The sequence below is a fragment of the Schistocerca americana genome, chromosome 1 (genome assembly GCF_021461395.2).
Source record: "Schistocerca americana isolate TAMUIC-IGC-003095 chromosome 1, iqSchAmer2.1, whole genome shotgun sequence".
Classification (NCBI taxonomy): Eukaryota; Metazoa; Arthropoda; class Insecta; order Orthoptera; family Acrididae; genus Schistocerca; species Schistocerca americana.
Window position 1 is genome coordinate 478,592,280 of NC_060119.1, and position 21,573 is coordinate 478,613,852.

The window sequence follows — 21,573 nt, forward strand, 5'->3', positions numbered from 1 at the left end:
GGCAGGAGGAGTCTTACTGCTTAACGAGCTGGCTGGAAGTCTCGAAACTGATGGGGCTAGCACAGTTGTTGTAGCAGCTGCATAAGAAGATGTCATTCTCACGGGATGGAGTCTGTCATATTTGCTTTTGGCCTCAGTATAGGTCAGACGGTCCAGGGTCTTATATTCCATGATTTTGCGCTCTTTCTGAAAGACTTTGCAGTCAGGCGAGCAAGGGGGATTATGCTCACCGCAGTTGACACAGATGGGAGGTGGGGCACATGGAGTATCGGGATGAGATGGGCGTCCGCATGTGAGGCTGGAAGTGCAGCGGGAAGACATATGGCCGAACTTCCAGCACTTGAAGCACCGCATCGGGGGAGGGATATAGGGCTTGACGTCACATCGGTAGACCGTCACCTTGACCTTTTCCGGTAACGTATCACCCTCGAAGGCCAAGATGAAGGCACCGGTAGCAACCTGATTGTCCCTCGGACCCTGATGGACGCGCCGGACGAAATGAACACCTCTACGTTCTAAGTTGGCGCGCAGCTCGTCATCAGACTGCAAAAGGAGGTCCCCGTGGAAAATAACACCCTGGACCATATTTAAACTCTTATGTGGTGTAATAGTAACGTTAACATCCCCCAACTTGTCACAAGCAAGTAACCTGCATGACTGGGCGGAGGATGCCGTTTGTATCAGTACTGGCCCAGAGCACATTTTAGACAAGCCCTCCACCTCCCCAAACTTGTCCTCTAAATGCTCGACGAAGAACTGAGGCTTTGTGGAGAGAAAAGACTCCCCATCAGCTCTCGTGCAAACTGAGAATCGGGGCGAATAACTGTTACCTCCATCCTGAGACTTACGCTCTTCCCACGGCGTGGCCAGGGAGGGGGACGTTTTCGGATCGTACTTCTGAGCATTAAATTGAGCCCGAGAACGCTTAGAGACTGCTGGCGGCTGGCCGCCAGCGAGCGATGATGTACCATGCTTCATTGCGGGTCATCCGCCCTGATGCCACCTACTCCGACCAAGGGCCCTCCCCACGGGCGCCACCCAGCCACAGCAAAGGCCACCTGGCAGGATGGCCGTTGCCGGGAGTCCCGATACCCCAGTAGGATAGGCATCTACTCCTTGGCATACGTGGGGAGTTAACGGCGCAGGCATCAGTAGAGCGATCCCTGTGTTGTCAGGGGGCTACAACCAAGAGGGTACATGGCGGCCCCACCACAACGGACTGGCTACCGTGCTGGATCTTAGGTGCTAAAATGTCCAAGGTCGTCGTCGCAGTTAAAAGAAACACTGCAGAGTGCAGTGTGGTAATCGCACCCAGGGACGTATCCTCGCCCAAGAGATCGAAAACGAGCGGGACGCCAATGCAACGACGAGAAAGCCGGCTAAACGTCTAATTGCACGACGGATACAGTGCACCATGTAAGGCGCCCTTCCCCAATTGGCTCGCTCTTCGGAATGATTTAGAAAGATGGAGGTCAAACCCGAGAGGGGACCATCACATAAGGCCGAAACATGTGAGACTCCTTTTAGTCGCCTCTTACGACAGGCAGGAATACCGCGGGCCTATTCTAACCCCCGAACCCGCAGGGGGCTAGGGCATCAGGAAATATGATATAAACATTGTGTGAAATAGCTGCCATTTCTTCCTTTCCTCCTTGGCCACCATCGTTAGCTCATAGGGGAGAGCAAATGTTGCAGCCGTGCAACCAGGGCTCCACACTGCATAGGGAAGCACTGTGCTAAACAGCAGCAGCAGCAGCAGCACAACAGGGGTTGCATGCTCCTCTTCCATTGTGCCTTTATTGTTTTGTTCAACATGAGCAGGCAGCATGCCCAAAGAATTGGGTGATGTGCAACCACTGTAAAAGAAATGGACATATCGTGCCTGTGTGCAGCTCACGAACATGGATGTGAACAGTGTTTCCCAAGTGATGGTAGCCCCAAACAAACTCTAAAATGAAGTAAATGTTAAAGATGTTAAAAATGTGAGTGGACATGAGTGCAACAGTTACTTTATTAAATTTTCAAACCTATGAAGCTCTTGGATCACCAATATAGTCCCCTGTATCTCATTGGTTGGCGAGTTACAGATCACCAGTATTGTCCTGTCGTCTCCTATATCTCTTTCGCTAGTGGGTTACAACAAATAACAAGTACCCACATTGGGACAGTTTTCTACTTTTGTAGTGTACAAAGCAGTTGTTCGGCCTTTGACTTTTCTAGTATTAGATGAGCCCAACACTGAAAAGCTATTTGGGTTAGACACCAAGATTTCTGGGTTCTCTTTACTGGTGAAGTGCATCTGGTATCGCATCAAGTTCCGCAACAACAACTGGACGTATTCTGCTCGGAACATTCCTCCCTGCTTTTGGAAAGTTTAGGGCGTGCTATCAATTCCAAGATTCACATCACAATGAAACTGACAGCACATTACCATCTTTTTCATGCCTGACCAGTCCCAGTAGCTTTATGGAAGCAAATCAAATTGGAACTATATCAACTTAGGTTTTTGAGTGTTATCATACCTGTCTCATCTAGTGAATGATCTACTCCTCCAGTATCTGTCAAAAAATCTAATGGCAACCTTCAACCTTCGGCTCTGTGGCAGTTTTAAAGTATCTGTAAATTCACAGTCTGTTACTGATACACATCCCTTCCCTTGCCCCATCCGGATGAACTCTTAGCACATCTTTCCGGGAGGCCAATATTTTTCAAAAATAGACTTGTCAGAAGTCTACTTACAACTGTCTCTGGATGAAGATCCCAAACATGTTCTCTGAGTGAAAACCCCCCTTTGAGTTATACCAATACCAGCATCTGATATTCAGCTTGGCTAGCGCCCCTGCCATTTTCTGATTTTTAGAGCAGCTCAAGGCCTCAGTCCCGGGATGCACTAAATACCTGGACGATACTGTGGTCTCAGATTTCTCAACAGAAAAACATTTCTGAAATCTTTGTGCCTTGTTTATGATGGAACAGGCTACCAGTTTGAAATGTAACTTGGACAAATCACAATTTTTTCAGCCATCTATGTCTATCTTGGTTTTGAAGTTTCCCATACTGGCGTCAAATCTTTATGCCAACATGTTGATGCCGTCAAATCTTTATGCCAACATGTCGATGCCATCAAAACTTTTCCACGTCCTACCAACGTGAAAGAGCTGCAAATCTTACTCAGAAAGCTTGCGTGCTACTATAAACTTCTTCCTGCAGCAGCCACATTGGCCCAGCCACTTCATGCTCTCTTATGTAAGATGTTCCTTTTCAATGGTTGGCCACCTCCAAGCATGCTTTTACCCTATTAAAGTCAAAATTACACTCAGAATCTTGCTTGGTTACCTTCCAACCAGGCCAATACCTTGTTTTGGCCACAGATGCCTCCCAATATGGCCTTGGGGCAATTCCTGGACATTAATATGCCAACGTTTTTGAGTGCACTATTGCATACACTTCCAAAACTGAATAAGGTTCACCAGCACTACTCACAGATAGAAAAAGAAGCCCTTGCTATTGTATATGTGTTCAAAAAATTTCATGTTTTTCTATATGGTTCTCAGTTTAATTTGATAACTCATCATAAGCATCTGGTTTCCCCTTTCAGTCCTTTACCATCTTTACTGGACACAGTAGCCCATCACCTGCAATTCTGGGATTTGTTATCATCATGCTATAACTATGAGATTCATTTCTGACCCACACCACAACATACTAATGCAGATACTCCTTCTTCACTGGCAATTAGCCCCAATCCAGAATTTGAGCAGGATGAGCTGCTGTGTTTTCACTTAGACATCGAAGCCCAAAATGCCATGGATGGTTTTCGTACTGCCAATTTTCAGCAGCTGTCGCAGCCAACCCTGTCTTATGTCACATTGTTCAATTTGCTCACCACAGTTGACCCGTGCTGTAGCCACCAGAAAGATCGCAGGAGGCGCACATTGGCACGGCGCGTCACGGACGGTAGTTGCTGCAAGTAGAGTCCCGTCCACCAGAGGGCACGCGAGAATTCGGACGCGACCTCTGCCGGCATAACAACAACAACAACAACAACAACTCCGGCAGCACGGGCCGGGCCCAGGCAGTTCACATCGGGCAGGTCTAGCAGACAGTTCCCGGTCTACACTAGGTGAAGTGCGACGGAAACGTGAATCGTGTTACTACAACCCGATAAACCACCAGGCCAAGCATCAGGTCCTTTGCATAATTATTATGCTCTCTGCCACCACCTCTCTTCTTATATGAGAAACACCCCAACGGCCCAGGTGGAGGGCGCATGACATGCCACTGGTATTTGGATGACATCACAACCCTAGCACTGACACTTCAGTGGGTATCACTGGGAGTGCCCCAGGGAAGAGTGGTAGGTCCGCTGTTGTTTTCTATCTACATAAATGATCTTTTGGATAGGGTGGATAGCAATGTGCGGCTGTTTGCTGATGATGCTGTGGTGTACGGGAAGGTGTCGGCCTTGAGTGACTGTAGGAGGATACAAAATGACTTGGACAGGATTTGTGATTGGTGTAGAGAATGGCAGCTAACTCTAAATATAGGTAAATGTAAATTAATGCAGATGAATAGGAAAAAGAATCCCATAATGTTTGAATGCTCCATTAGCAGCTTGACACAGTCACATCGATTAAATATTTGGGCGTAACATTGCAGAGCAATATGAAGTGGGACAAGCATGTAATGGCAGTTGTGGGGAAGCCAGATAGTCGTCTTTGGTTCATTGCTAGAATTTTGGGAAGATGTGGTTCATCTGTAAAGGAGACCGCTTATAAAACACTAATACGACCTATTCTTGAGTACTGCTCGAGCGTTTGGGATCCCTATCAGGTCGGATTGAGGGAGGACATTGAAGCAATTCAGAGGCAGGCTGCTAGATTTGTTACTGGTAGGTTTGATCATCACACGAGTGTTACAGAAATGCTTCAGGAAGTCGGGTGGGAGTCTCTAGAGGAAAGGAGGTGTTCTTTTCATGAATCGCTACTGAGGAAATTTAGAGAACCAGTATTTGAGGCTGACTGAAGTACAATTTTACTGCCGCCAACTTACATTTCGCGGAAAGACCACAAAGATAAGATAAGAGATTAGGTCTCGTACAGAGGCATATAGGCAGTCATTTTTCTCTCATTCTGTTTGGGAATGGAACAGGGAGAGAAGATGCTAGTTGTGGTATGAGGTATCCTCCGCCACGCACCATATGGTGGATTGCGGAGTATATATGTAGATGTAGATGTAGATGTAGATGATGATGTGTTACTGTTGGCTACTGAAGTGTCAGTGCCTAGGGTTGTGATGTCATCCACATACCAGTGGCATGTCATGCGTCCTCCACCTGGCCCACCATCAAATGTTTTAGTCACATACTGACAATGGGACCACCCGCATTCTCTTATGTTTGTTTTGTTTTGTTTGGTTTTAGGACACAAAATGAACTGGGGTCATACGCGCCCAAGTCAAAACTATAGAACATGACGACAGAGAGGAGTTAAAAAGTTACTATACATCAATCCCAAATGACATAAGAGAAGACAGCTAAAAACAGCGACACGGAGAAAGGGCTACAAATGACACAATACAGCAACAGAGGTCCAGAACTAAAAATTAAATGGCCTTCACCATATCACTATGACGGTTAAAAAGTAAAATGCGGTCGACAGCCCGCACGTCATTGCTAAAACAGCTGATAAATCTGATGACAAACCCAAACAGGAACGTAAACGCTTAAAAAAATGTGGTCAGGCAGAAGGGCCGAGAGGAGGTTGTCCAAGCTGCTGGGAGAGGCCTCATTACCTGGCACTTATTCGCACAAAGGGAGGACCAATGGCAATGACAAAGTGACAGATGGCAACACAGAGATCATCGGAGGGAATATAGGAACTAGTGGGCTGAGGTACAAGGACTGCAGCCTTGGCAGCACCATCAGCAGCTTCATTTCCTGGCAGACTGACATGGCCAAGCACCCAAATAAGCATCACAGTGGTCCCATCAAGAGGGAGCAAGTGACAGTTTCCCTAGACCTGTTGCACTAAGAGATGGACGCCGGACAGTACACAGAGACTTTGAAGGATGCTGAGCAGATGACACAATTGAAAAGCCTGTGTCACTGGATGTACTCTGTGGCCTGATACAGGGCAAAGAGCTTGGCTGTAAATACTGAGCAGTGTGCAGGAAACCGATACCGAAAAACATCATGGCCAATGACAAAGACACACGTGACACCACGGATAGTATGAGAGTCATCAGTGTACACAAAGCTACTATCACGAAGATTCATGTGAAGGTCATGAAACTGAAGGCGATAGAGCGAGGCTGGAGTAGTGTCCTTCGGAAGTGAATGAAGGCCAAGGTGAACACGTGCCACTGCATGATGCCAACATGGGGACGGGTTCACACCCACAGAGAAAGTTGCAGGTAGTGTGAAATTAAGCTGCCGGAGCAAGTGCCGAAAGTGGACTCCAGGAGGTAACAGAGAAGAGGGGCACACCCCATACTGGCGATCAAAAGAGTCATCGAAAAAGGAGGCATAGGGTGGGTGGCCATGCATGGCAGACAAATGGCATGCATACATGCTGAGGAGAAAGTCATGGCATTAGACAGCAGAAGTTCGTCAGCTTTGGCATACAGACGCTCAACTGCGCTAGTGTAAAAGGTTCCCACAATAGTGGTTGCTTGGTTGGTTTGGGGTGTAAAGGGACCAAACTACAGGGTCATCAGTCCCTTTTTCATGACGCAAGTAAGGCTCAAGGTACAAAAACACCCAACACCACACCTAAAAAGAAAACGAATGGAATGAACACAAAAAAAGAAAGAAAAACAAAAAGAAAAAAAACCTGGGAAAACATACACCACAAGGAAAAGTAGAAGAAGGTATTAAAAGCATAGAGCATATGGTCTGGGCTAGCTGATCACAATAAAAAAAAGAGGAGTAGTCAGCCACTCTGCAACAGATTAAAATGTCCACCCCGAAAAGATAAGGCGAGATGAACATATGTAGGAAAAGATGACCACCAAGACAAACAAATGTATACAAAGTGCAACAGGGTTAAAATGGAGAGAGGGTGGCGACCTCAGAGAGAAGGCTAAATGCCCACCCCACATGATAAAAACCCTCCCTCACGAATAAAATGTAAAACTAAATCTGCTGTTGAGACATTGTCACCAAATACTGAAGGTAGAGTGCTGGGAAGGTTAAAAATCCACCGCAGAGCAGTTAAAAATGGGCAGTCCAGCAAGATATGGACAACAGTCATATGTGAGCTGTGTGAGCTGCAGTGACACTGAGGTGGGTCCTTGCGATGGAGGAGGTAGCCATGTGTTAGCCACGTATGGCCAATGCGGAGCTGGCAGAGAACCACAGAGTCCCTGCAAGAGCCCTTCATGGAGATCTTCCACACATTCGTAGTCTCCTTAAGAGCACGCAGTTTGTTATGCTTACTGAGATTATACCATTCCGTCTCAAAAAGCTGAAGAACCTTGTGGAATAATAATGATCATAGGTCAGTTACAGGGATGCCGATCTGCAGAAGCGGTTTCTGTGTAGCCCGTTTGGGTATCCTGTCGGCAAGATCATTTTCTGGGATTCCAACATGGCTTGGGGTTCGCACAAACATCACGGAATGACTGGACCATTCCTGGGCATAGATGGACTCCTGGATGGTCACTACCAGAGGATGGTGAGGGTAGCACTGGTCAATAGCTTATAGGCTACTCAAGGAGTCAGTACAGAGAAGAAACAACTCGCCAGGGCATAAGTGGATTCGTTCAAGAGCACAAGAAATGGCTGCCTGCTCTGCAGTGAAACACTGCGCCCATCTGACAAGGAGTGCAGTTTAATATGTTCTCCATGAACATACATGAAGCCAACGTGACCATCAGCCATTGAGCCGTCAGTGTAAACCACTTCATGGTCCCGGTACATGTCAAGAATCGAGAGAAAGTGACATCAGAGAGCTGCGGCGTTAACTAAGTCCTTAGGGCCATGTGAAAGGTCCAAGCAGAGCTTCAGCCTAGGTGTACACCATGGAGGTGTACACGAATGGACCTCGAGTATAGGTAGTAAAGGCAAGGACTCCACTTCAGATAGAAGAGATTGGATGTGAACCGCAATCTTAAGCCCTGACCTGGGCCCCCAGTGCGGGAGATGAACTGCCGTGGATGGGAAAAGGAGACAATAATTTGGACGCTCAGGAGAACTATGCATGTGTGTAACGTAACTGGCGTGCAGTTGTGCACGCCTAGCCTTCAATGGAGGGGCTCCGGCCTCCACCAGGATGCTGGTCACTGGACTTGTCCTAAAAGCTCCTGTTGCCAGTCGAATGCCACAGTGGTGAACTGGGTCAAGTAAACACAATGCTGAGGGCGCGGCCAAACCATAAACCAGACTCCCATAGTCAAGGTGGGATTGAACATAGACTCTGTAGAACAGCGTTGAGCGATCTGCACTCCAGTTGGTGTTGCTCAGGCAGTGGAGGCCATTGAGGTGCTGCCAGCGCATCCGCTTCAGCTGACGAAGATGAGAAAGCCACGTCAATGCCTCGAGGGGAAAGTCAAAACAGACTGGGAAGAAATACAGAAGCTCAAAGCGGTTGTGAGGACGCAATTTTGTTTCCTTCAGGTAGGGTAAAAGGGACACTGCGATCCTAAAAGCGGGCATAAATCCTCCTTGTGGGATTGAAGGCTGTGAACATTCCATTGAAGGAGAGTCATGATGATGAAAAAATGAAGGGATCCCACCTTGATGGCTGCCGAGTGCCGCCTGCAAAGACTCGCTGTTACAGGGCACAGGAGCAGGAGGATCGTGCTCAATGAGGTCCACAGAAGCTTTGGCTTTCTTGTGCTGTCAGTCTATGGAGACAAACGCTGTATAGAAAATAAGAAAGATCTGTGTTTGCTCCAAAAATCAAATTTTAGATCCAGAAGGTATTCACAAAGTTTTCTGGAACAACAACTTACCATTAAAGTTCTTTAGCTCTTAAAGGCTCTGATCTTGGTTATATCACAATGTGTTGCAGTGATCAGTCTGCTGAGATACGGTATTAGGGATCACTAAGGCTACATTCACAGCAGCAAAGACAATGGTCATCAGATGCCTTCATTACAAGTCACTTGGCAACATCGGCCAACAGGTTGGTCAAAGGACAACTGATCACCTTCATTAGTTTTTGGCGGGATTAAAGAAGTTAAAATCTATTCTGACCAATATCTGTAGTGAAAAGAATGTGGTGAGCATTGTACACTCTTTTCTCAGTTACTGGGTTAACCAGACAAGTTTCACAACTATTAGTGATGAACTGGGAAATGTTCTATTTCAAACTCAACATGATTTGTGGTGACAATGAAAAGCAAAACAAACACCATGCACAACTTCAAATATTTTCAGCTGAACAGATACATGTCAATTTACCTTCAATGACTGTCATTCAGCATATGTGGGAAAGACAAACATATATTTTAGAATAAGGTTCTCTAAACACCAGAAGTACTGATAACTGCAAAAACATACACAACATTTGTAAAAGCACGTCACATAACAGAATCATGATCATACTGGAACAGAAACACCAGGAAGCATTAATAATAATTCACAGATAAGTAATGTTCTACTACCACAACCAAAAAGTATGTACCACAGTCGTTTTGCATATCAAAATGACATATGTCACCTTTCTCACTTGAACATGTAATTGTTTGAGGTTACAATCTAGGCCTAAAATTTCTAATACAGATTTTGCTCAGGTTGCAGATAACATACTGCAAAAAGTATAGATGTGCCTGAAATGGCTAGATAGCGATGGAACATATGTACTGCAATCTATGGTAACATTTAACTAATCAATACTAAATTGTTAAGTTGTTTGGAACTTATGGTTTCCAATAAAGTAGTGATTTGAGACCATAAATTCTGAGACATATCCCTGTTGTTATATTTCTCATCCTCAGGATGCCACCAATTCCTTCTTTGTAGTATTAAACTTACAAGTTTGTCACAATTCAGGCTTCCTTGTGTAAAAGTTGACCAATTCAACCAAAGAAAACAAACCGATTTGAATTCTGCTGATTGTTGTCCGAAGTTTGTACATTCAGGTTTCGAAATCAGTAGCACCGAGACGGCACTCATATTGCAGTACTGAAAGGATTGGCCCTCTTTGGCCAATGTTTGTTGGTGGCACATTGCCTGGGTGTCAGTGACCCTTTAACTGAAGCCTAAGTTGCACACACTTGCTTAGGAGCAATTTTCATTAATTAGATAAAATAATTATGTTTCTCCTGGTTGTTTACTGCCAAAATGTGATAGGCTCACCACAATCTGGCATTAAAATCTCCTAAGAACATTATTTTGTCATTTTTGTATATATGAGGCATAATGATGATGATAGAAACTCTGACTAGAGTTACTCTTTGGTCTCAATTTCTCCTACCAGAATGGAAATACAGAAATGTTCGTTTTTGTTAGTTTAACTTCAGTCTCATAAATATGAGTCAACTGTTTATGTCAGCAGTAATTTTCAAGATATATTTGAGTAAATCACTCTCAACAGCAAAATCTACTTTATCAATGCCAGACTTCTCCAAATGTTTCTCTTTCCAGAACAACATGTCTGGGTCTTAAGACATCTAAGCCATGTTGACAATATATCATTTATGATCACAAGCAATAAGGATTGTTCAGAACCATGGATTATTCCATGTTACAATATACATTTTATAGCCAAAGAGAAATGAAGCTACTGGAAACAATTTTCTAGTCAAAAAGTAGAGAGGCTCTGGAGATGTTTCAGTCACCTTTGTTACTCCATTCATACACGGAAGTTGAATATGTTGTACTACTACATTATTGAGACATTTGATATTTAGAGCAACTGTATTGTTAGAGTTCTGTTGTCCAGATTTGTACAGTACGAAGGACCATCATCTATGAATCAAAACAGATAATGCAATTTAAAAACTTCATGTGACTGATGAAGATCAGTAACAATCAAAATTAGTAGCAATAACACAAGTCTTTATAACAGCTAATGGTGGTAAAATATGATTTTCAACATACATCTCCAAGCTGTGGGGCACACACTACTGAAAAATAACTTTCTGCATGTGATCTACACTCAAAAAATGTCCGATTTCTTGGAAATGCTAACAGAAAATTTCTCATGAAGTGTTATGTAATAGTAAGAATCCGAGGAAGGGTAGTGCCTACAGAAAATGCTTGACAATTAAAATACTAAGCAATAGAAAAATCCCTTTGCAACTGCACAAAAGAAATGAATAACACTTTCCTGAGCCAACTATATTCATAATGTTAGTTACCTTCCAATTGTACCACTTTCCAGCAACAAAAATGTTCATCCAATTATTATTCAAAGTTTTGAAGTTCTACCATTACCTTAAACAACTGAAAATTATTGGCAAGCTAGTGCTAGCAGGCTCAATGAATTCAAAGAATGAGCTCTACTCTAAACATTTAAACTGTGAATAATTACTGATGAAGCAATATGTTCTCTCATATACTGGATGTTCCAAAATTACACCAACAAACTTCGAAGTGGTGTAGAAGGTGTCTTGAGAAACAAAATGAAGACAGGAACCCGTGTCCGGAAACGTCATCCAATGACGAAGTTGTAGGTGCTAGCACTTGCATATATATGCACAGACAGGTTTGATTCAATGATGATGATGATACAAATTTTCTGGGATGATGGAGAAGGATAAATGTATAAATGAGAGATGAGGGTCCCTGGTCCGAAAACGAACAAGTCAAAAGTTTTAAGTGAAAATTGTTTTGATACCTCCGACACTTGAATACATGTACCAGTTCTTTTGTTGTTACGACTATAGGGTAGGCAACTTTCAGAGGTGGTAGAATGGACCAAAACAAGAAAGACATGTTCAATAAATGTTGGCTCTAAAATGAATACCTTCAGAGTTTTGAGCATTTATTCAACAGAAGTGACAAGTTTCACAGTAGCGAAGATGAACAATTGCTCACAGCTCCTCAGGTATACATTTTAGGGGCCATTTTTATGGGACCTTTCTTTTTTCTTTTTGTCCATACTGTCACCTCTGGAAGTTGCTTGCCCTACAATCTTAACAACAATACTACTGATACACATATTCCACTGTAAGAGGTAGCACAATGATTTTCACTTATAACTTCCGACTCGTTTGTTTCTAGGCCAGGGTCCCTTACTTTAAATTTATTCATTTATTCTTCTCCATTGTCCCCAAAAGTTTCTATCATTATCAAGGTATCACAGGCACTGGTGCCTTAACTTCGACGCTCTGTAGAGACGTTGGCTGACATGTCTGGACAGGGGTTCTGTCCACATTTTGTGCCTTAAGATACATTCTATATCCCCTTGGTATTTGTTGCTGTAATTTCGAAACACACTGTACATAAAAATCCACCATTTACCTCAGCCTGAGACTTATACAAGGATGAGTTGTTCCTCCAAAAATTGGCATGTCAGTACCAATAAGCATCTGGATGTCCTCAAATGTCCACAGAACATTGCGAGTAAATTTGTGATTTGATAATGGGTCAGGGAGTTGTTCTTCAAACTGAGGATCAGGCAGTGGTGGCCAAACCTAAAACACACACAGAATAGACCAGTAAGGCTTTACTGCGCACAAGTACTAGTTACAATGGAAAAGGTGATACAAATACTGGCAAAGTACATACTTATTTCATACACTACAAGCATTTGGTGTCAAGAAAACAGTCCTTGACCACTGAAGAGACTACATTACTTCAGAACACAAGATGTGCATCCTTCATCAGACTTACTTTGCAAATCTGCAATAGGTACACTGGGAAATCTGTTTCATTAAATACAACCTACAAAGCACCATGAAACACATAAGAACACAAATTCTGCTCAAAATTCCTCCCAAAAACTTCTGATAATGGTTTTTACAGAACACAAGCTTCACTGCCTCAAATCAATATCAATAAACAAAATGAAGAGCTAACAGAATTGTTATTCCTGTATTCACACTGAAAAAAGAAAAAGAAAAAAAGGATCAAACGCTCATGACAAACCATTCCAATGAAATAATTATTTTCCTTATTTCAATACACTTTGAAATTACAGAATATATTTTGTCCTGTGATATTAACACAAACCTTTGTGTGAACACCTGTGGTCATAATTTTACTTAGCGTTACTATAAATATTTATGCCAGTTGTCCAAATTAGTGTCTCTATTTGCATAATAAAGCACAAAACACACTTAAAACCATGTATAATGCAAATATGCAGCATGTACAATTCTGGTAATGTTTCTATACCCTTATACAAATGAGACCTAACACATTGCCCTTGGTCAACTACATCTAGTTTTGTTTTTTAAATGGATTTTGGTTACATTTCTATTACAAACCAATTGAAGCTTCTGGAATGTAAAAGCAATACCCCTACTCATGGTTCAAATAAGAGATGGAATTTAAAACTCAAAACTGTTCACCATTCTCACAGTCAATTAACCCAAAAGTGACAGAATATAACAAACTGAGTGTTGTTTTGCTTCATTTCCACTTCAACCAACATGTTCTTACAACAGTTACCTCAGCAACAGGCATGGAATCTGCAGGCTGCAGATCTTCCTTTTGTGGTGACCCTGGTTCAGTAACTGCTAGGCTGTGGTACAGAAACTTGGACACTAGGCTCTTCTGCTGAAGAGCATATCGGCTCTTATCCTTATGTACAACAATCTTCTCCTGTAATGATGATTTTAAAAATTTAAATGTAATTATTTCTTATACTCCCCACAATTATTTGCTACTAATGGGAGCTATTTATTTCTAGTATGAGATGCCAGAGACATTATTCATATATCACTGGAATTCTAGAAAATAAACTGAACTGATAAATCCAAAGGAACCGAAATCACAGCAGCATTATGAAAGTAGTGTCATTAGAAATCAGAATCACCATGCAGGAAGAGCAGAAGGAAGCAGGAGATGGAGAGGGAGAGAGCATACCTTGTCTCCAAGAGATTGGAACACGTGTTCATAGAAGAACTTTTTCAGCCATTTCCACTCGGATTCAGCTGTCCGCAAAAGATGTTTGTGTATATCAAATTCATCTATCAGCAATGTATTTTCTATTCGATGTACCATCATGCTCACCTAGAATGGGTATTACTTTTAAAAACATCAAAGTGCACAATGATTTACGTTCACATTGTTGGTAAGATTATGTCTGCAAACACTTTCCCACTTGCTGTACAGCAAGCATATGTACTACCATTTCAACATTTTTTCTGTACTTACTGGACCTTTACTGTATGGGATCTTCAGTAAATTTTTTATATTTTCAGCGTCTGATACAACATCCACTTCTCCAACACAATCTGGGAACATATGAGCCATGCAGAAACTGCAGGAAAGATAGTAAAAATATCTGATTAGACAATGGAAAGTTTATACAGAAGAGAGATGTTGTCAACTTTGTAGAAAGAAAATATGCATTTCTATAAAATCATGTTTTAAAGTAAGAAATTTAAAAATTAATATAATTAAACATCAATAAATATAGGGAACATTGAGCAAACTTTCTATAATATGTCCATTTATGATTACGTTGCTTTCAGTTTTGACTTTCTTGCACATACAACTGGAATTTAAAAAATAATTGATGTCAAATTAAACTTATCAGGCACTGGTATTTCATTCCCTTGGTGGTGAAGGTTCACAGTGTTTGTGACACACAATTGAAAGTCAATAAGCATATCATCCCCCCCCCCCCTCCCCCATGAACCATGGACCATGCCGTTGGTGGGGAGGCTTGCGTGCCTCAGCGATACCATAGGTGCAACCACAACGGAGGGGTATCTGTTAAGAGGCCAGACAAACGTGTGGGTCCTGAAGAGGGACAGCAGCCTTTTCAGTAGTTGCAGGGGCAACAGTCTGGATGATTGACTGATCTGGCCTTGTAACACTAACCAAAACAGCCTTGCTGTTCTGGTACTGCGAACGGCTGAAAGCAAGGGGAAACTACAGCAGTAATTTTTCCCGAGGGCATGCAGCTTTACTGTATGGTTAAATGATGATGGTGTCCTCTTGGATAAAATATTCCGGAGGTAAAATAGTCCCTCATTCGGATCTCCGGGCAGGGACTACTCAAGAGGACATAATTATCAGGAAAAAGAAAACTGACGTTCTACGGATCGGAGCGTGGAATGTCAGATCCCTTAATTGGGCAGGTAGATTAGAAAATTTTAAAAGGGAAATGGATAGGTTAAAGTTAGATATAGTGGGAATTAGTGACGTTTGGTGGCAGGAGGAGCAAGACTTTTGGTCAGGTGAATACAGGGTTATAAATACAAAATCAAATAGGGGTAATGCAGGAGTAGGTTAATGAATAAAAAAATAGGAGAGCGGGTAAGCTACTACAAACAGTATAGTGAACGCATTATTGTGGCCAAGATAGACACGAAGCCCACACGTACTACAGTAGTACAAGCTTATATGCCAACTAGCTCTGCAGATGACGAAGAAATTGATGAAATGTATGATGAGATAAAAGAAATTATTCAGGTAGTGAAGGGAGATGAAAATTTAATAGTAATGGGTGACTGGAATTCGAGAGTAGGAAAAGGGAGAGAAGGAAACATAGTAGGCGAGTATGGATTGGGGCTAAGAAATGAAAGAGGAAGCCGCCTGGTAGAATTTTGCACAGAGCATAACTTAATCATAGCTAACACTTAGTTCAAGAATCATGAAAGAAGGTTGTATACATGGAAGAATCCTGGAGATACTAGAAGGTATCAGATAGATTATATAATGGTAAGACAGAGATTTAGGAACCAGGTTTTAAATTGTAAGACATTTCCAGGGGCAGATGTGGACTCTGACCACAATCTATTGGTTATAAACTGTAGATTAAAACTGAAGAAACTGCAAAAAGGTGGGAATTTAAGGAGATGGGACCTGGATAAACTGAAAGAACCAGAGGCTGTACAGGGTTTAAGGGAGAGCATAAGGGAACAATTGACAGGAATGGGGGAAAGAAATACAGTAGAAGAAGAATGGGTAGCTTTGAGGGATGAGATAGTGAAGGCAGCAGAGGATCAAGTAGGTAAAAAGACAAGGGATAGTAGAAATCCATGGGTTACAGAATAAATATTGAATTTAATTGATGAAAGGAGAAAATATGAAAATGCAGTAAATGAAGCAGGCAAAAAGGAATACAAACGTCTCAAAAATGAGGTCGACAGGAAGTGCAAAATGGCTTAGCAGGGATGGCTAGAGGACAAATTTAAGGATGAAGAGGCTTATCTCACTAGGGGTAAGAGAGATACTGCCTACAGGAAAATTAAAGAGACCTTTGGAGAAAAGAGAACCACTTGTATGAATATCAAGAGCTCCGATGGAAACCCAGTTCTATGCAAAGAATGGAAAGCAGAAAGGTGGAAGGAGCATATAGAGGGTCTATACAAGGCGATGTACTTGAGGACTATATTATGGAAATGGAAGAGGATGTAGAAGAAGATGAAATGGGAGATACGATACTGCGTGAAGAGTTTGACAGAGCACTGAAAGACCTGAGTTGAAACAAGGCCTCGGGAGTAGACAACATTCCATTAGAACTACTGACGGCCTTAGGAGAGCCAGTCCTGACATCTGGTGAGCAAGATGTATGAGACAGGTGAAATACCCTCAGACTTCAAGAAGAATATAATAATTCCATCCCAAAGAAAGCAGGTGTTGACAGATGTGAAAATTACCGAACTGTCAGTTTAATAAGTCACAGCTGCAAAATACTAACGCGTATTCTTTACAGACGAATGGAACAACTGGTAGAAGGCGTACTCGGGAAGATCAGTTTGGACTCCGCAGAAATATTGGAACACGTGAGGCAATACTGACCTTACGATTTATCTTAGAAGAAAGATTAAGGAAAGGCAAACCTACATTTCTAGCATTTGTAGACTTAGAGAAAGCTTTTGATAATGTTGACTGGAATACTCTCTTTCAAATTTTAAAGGTGTCAGGGGTAAAACACCGGGAACAAAAGGCTATTTACAATTTGTACAGAAACCAGATGGCAGTTATAAGAGTCGAGGGGCATGAAAGGGAAGCAGTGGTTGGGAAGGGAGTGAGACAGGGTTGTAGCCTATCCCCGATGTTATTCAATCTGTATATTGAGCAAGCAGTAAAAGAAACAAAAGAAAAATTTGGAGTAGGTATTAAAATCCATGGAGAAGAAATAAAAACTTTGAGGTTCGCCGATGACACTGTAATTCTATAAGAGACAGCAAAGGACTTGGAAGAGCAGTTGAACGGAATGGACAGTGTCTTGAAAGGAAGATATAAGATGAACATCACCAAAAGCAAAACGAGGATAATGGAATGTAGTCGAATTAAGTCGGGTGATGCTGAGGGAATTAGATTACGAAATGGGACACTTAAAGTAGTAAAGGAGTTTTGCTATTTGGGGAGCAAAATAACTGATGATGGTCGAAGTAGAAAAGATATAAAATGTAGACTGACAATGGCAAGGAAAGCGTTTCTCAAGAAGAGAAATTTGTTAACATTGAGTATAGATTTAAGTGTCAGGAAGTCGTTTCTGAAAGTATTTGTATGGAGTGTAGCCATGTATGGAAGTGAAACATGGACGATAAATAGTTTAGACAAGAAGAGAGTAGAAGCTTTCGAAATGTGGTGCTACAGAAGAATGCTGAAGATTACATGAATAGATCACATAACTAATGATGAAGTATTGAATAGAATTGGGGAGAAGAGGAGTTTGTGGCATAACTTGACAAAAAGAAGGGACCGGTTAGTAGGACATGTTCTGAGACATCAAGGGATCACAAATTTAGACAGGCATATCATGATGAAGTCAGTCTCTCCCGATAAAAACCTCCATAAACTGCAAAAAATAACCACTGCCATCAATCTAAGTTGCTTGAATAAAGATTGAACAAATCTGACACACAAGCAGCCAAAATGGCACCAAACTGTAAAGTTTGCACCAGCCTGGGAGTCACAAGACATTTACAATAGCATTAGAAAAAATTTGAACACACATCCCAAATGAATCCAACCTTGGACTTATAGAACAGTGTAGCAGCAATATAAGATTAACAGTTAGTATGACTGTAAAAATTAATGTTACTCCTAACTCAGTAAATAGTCACCAAATAAAGCAACAATATGAAAGAGCACTTCAGTATCACAAAGACAGAATGATATGTCATCGGAAAATAGGTTTGTCACACTTTGGAATTTTATCTTGTAAAGTGCATGCTGTTACAACAGTAATGTGTCTGGTTACACACTGAATAAAAAGAGGCCACACTCACCAAAGAATAGGTATGGGACCACACAATGTAACTACAGCACAGGATGGTTGCCATCTAGACCATACTACTGGCTCAACTGACACTCTGATGTTACCTTCTGTGGGCTAGATTGGTGTCATACATACCAACAAATCTGTTTCCATTGCTGTCAAGCCACAAAAAATATCAGACTGCAATTGGCATATGAATACTATCATTGAATTACAAGTAACAAAATGCAGTGCTTATGGACAACTTCAACTTCTCCTACAGTGACAGTCGTTTGATCAGGCTTTATTGCATTCACTGGAGACTTTCAAACTTTCTTTGTTTTGCTTAGCAGTTTATGAGACAAGAACTAAGTGTGATGGTTTAGGTTGTGACTGGATACAAAATGTGATCTAGACTCATACATATTGAAGGCAGTCTAAACAGCAGCCAACATATTAAGGAATTCAAAAAACTTTAAATACCTGCACTCCTTAAAGCAGATCCACATGTCTTATTTCAGCACAATAATGCCTAGCCAAACATGGTGAGGAATTTGTTAACTTTCTCCAAATTACAAGGCACAATTCCCTGACGTGGCAACCATCAAATAAATCTGCAACTCATTTGTCAAGAACCTCCAGCAACCAGCCACATATGAACTGCATGAGATATTTCTCATGGACATACCCAAGTTCATTTCGTTTCATACCATAATATTTAGAAGGTTTGATTGCAGCATGGAGTAGCTTCATATTACACTGAATTTTCAGAGTCCAGTCACATCCAATTCAACAATGGCAAAAGCCCTCAAAAATATCACATTCTTGAAAGATGCATAGAGCTTGTGCTGTAGTTCCATTAAATCTGTTTCTGGCTAATAAAACCAACTTACAACCCATCTTAATGAAGCTAGATAACAGCAATGTTATCCCTCTACATTTCTGCAGTTAAATACATTTCTAGTAATTCAATTGGTGAAGAATGATATTCCAACAAGTCTAATTGTTAAAACTGAGACTTTCCTTGGTTTTTCTGCAGATTTTCTTTCAAACAATCATCATAATGACATCATCTCCAATCAGGTCATTAAGCTTCTGGAGTATCAGGTTAGGGAATCTGTCTGGTTTGTAGATTAACCATTTTCACTTTAACAAGTACTCTCAAATTTCTGCCTTGAGCAATACAGAATTGCATGTATTATGTATGCTTAAACAGTCTGACAATTGTACTATTAAAGAACTGAATCATCTATATCCTCGATATGGTGTACACTTTGACCCTCATCATACCTAATAATAAAACTGACCAGATATTTTGGCAAGCTGTGAGCTGGCAACCCAATGATGCTCAAGATGGGGCCGAAAGGTCATTTCAAACAAGGATGGAAGGCAGGAATGAAGACTAGCACTTAATGTACAGCTAATGATGTGTCACATACTTGCGACAAGCTCAGCTTGGGGAAAGAAACTGGCTGTACTTCCAAAGGAACTGCCCAAGCATTCATCCTGTATGATTTAAGGAAATCATGGAAAACTTATATCTAGAAGGCTTGATGGGGTTCTGAATACAAGTCCTGTGTTTCATCATTGTGATATCTCACTTAGTTCAGCTTTGAAGGCTTGGTTCTGGTGGCTGAGAGAACAGACTTTTAACCCTTCAAGCTGGTGATTTATGTGCTCGTGCCTAGTTGACTGGCTGTAGTATACATGGCTAGCGGGTATAGAAATGCAGCATTTTATTTAAATTACTCTAGTCCAGGAATAATTAGTTGAAATTGGTGAAATTTTCATTAATTGTTAACAAAGACATTTACTAATTTTAAAACACACATGATCACAGGTACACTTTGAAGCAATATTCAAGACAAAGCACAGTCTCTTCTTATGAGTTTCCAGCAGTTCTGTTATGAGACACAGTGTGAAATTTATATGTGAATCTTTCAAACAATGGAAAATCTAGGATATTGACATGCGAATCTTTCTTTGCCTTTACAGTGGCTTGATAAGCAAATGCAATGGGCACTGAAATAGTTAGTACCCTTCTGCATATATCTATGTACCACTTTATACTTGTTCGATGATATGTAACCCATTTCTGGCTTTGCTGATTATTTTCATAATAATTATTATAACACAGAACAAACTGTCATTACGCATACACAGTTGAGTATTAATGACACTCTGATGCAGTATTAACCCACATGAGCTATATGTTATGAAGCTTTAGTATAATCCGCATATTTATAATACAACTATTGACTTTCCCTGACTTAGTATGGGTAGCACTAAATATCTACGGCCAGACGATTTGTCTGGTGTAGTGGAAATAAATTATAGACACAAATCTTCCTCATGAAGCAGTCTACATATTAGTGAAAATCGTACCAAAATACCTACACCAGTTCCTAAGATTAGCCTTCACATATAGGCAGAAAAATGTGATGGGGGACTGACAATTTATAATATGTAAAGATGTTAAATATAATCATCAATAAGTTCACCTAGAGAAGCCAGAAGAGTGAAAAGGAACATTCTGTAATCCATACGATTCAGCAGAGCTACTGAGCCAATTGGATGGTGGTAGATTTAAATTAGTATTGCACTGGAGTCTTGCAAAGTTGGCTGGTGCTTGCACTGTAGTATACTTGACAACTGCTGTTGATTTTACTGGTTTTCTTGGAGAGTCGGGTGATGGGCAGTTCCGCCAATCATCATCAACCTCTTCCGTCTTCTCATCTTTGTTATTCTAAAACAAAGATAGTTCGTTATTAAAAGAAATTTATATTTACTTCGAGATAAGGTTTAATTCATATTACAGAGTAAACATCGTGTCTGAAAATCAACACTAATTATTAGAGAGTAATCACAAATTTTTGAGTTTAACGTATCACATAATCCCGCACTTGACCACAATTTACCTTCTCTAGTGTCTTCAAAATTCCATAAATCTCTGTAATAAACACTGTAAATTCTTCAGGGAAGCATATTCCAAAGAAATTATAATCATTACTCATATTGGGAGATAACTTTTCCATGTCAGCATTATAATCAAATATGGTATATATACGTGTATGATGGTCCCTCACAATCATTAAAGATTGTCAATCTTATGACAATAATTTCTTATGGACATGTTTTTAGGCACTAGTGCACATCATCAGGTATCAACACACATGAATCAATAAAACATTATTTTTGCTACTAATATTATTAACTAGACTATCACTAATTTATTCAGTTGCCAGGCATACAAAAACTAGGATAGAAACTCAGCAATCACAGCAGGGGCAATACA

General features: G+C 41.2%; 1 protein-coding gene across 1 annotated transcript in view; it reads right to left on the reverse strand.

The window, feature by feature from the left end:
- The window catches only part of LOC124604130 (erythroid differentiation-related factor 1), a 235,027-nt gene that overhangs the window by 173,016 nt on the left and 40,438 nt on the right, over nucleotides 1-21,573 (reverse strand). The window contains exons 2-6 of the mRNA XM_047136452.1: nucleotides 20,780-21,024; nucleotides 14,273-14,378; nucleotides 13,982-14,128; nucleotides 13,565-13,717; nucleotides 12,413-12,585 (exon numbers count right to left, since the gene is read on the reverse strand). Coding sequence (XP_046992408.1) covers nucleotides 12,413-12,585; nucleotides 13,565-13,717; nucleotides 13,982-14,128; nucleotides 14,273-14,378; nucleotides 20,780-21,024 — 824 coding nt within the window. The remainder of the gene's footprint in view (nucleotides 1-12,412; nucleotides 12,586-13,564; nucleotides 13,718-13,981; nucleotides 14,129-14,272; nucleotides 14,379-20,779; nucleotides 21,025-21,573) is intronic.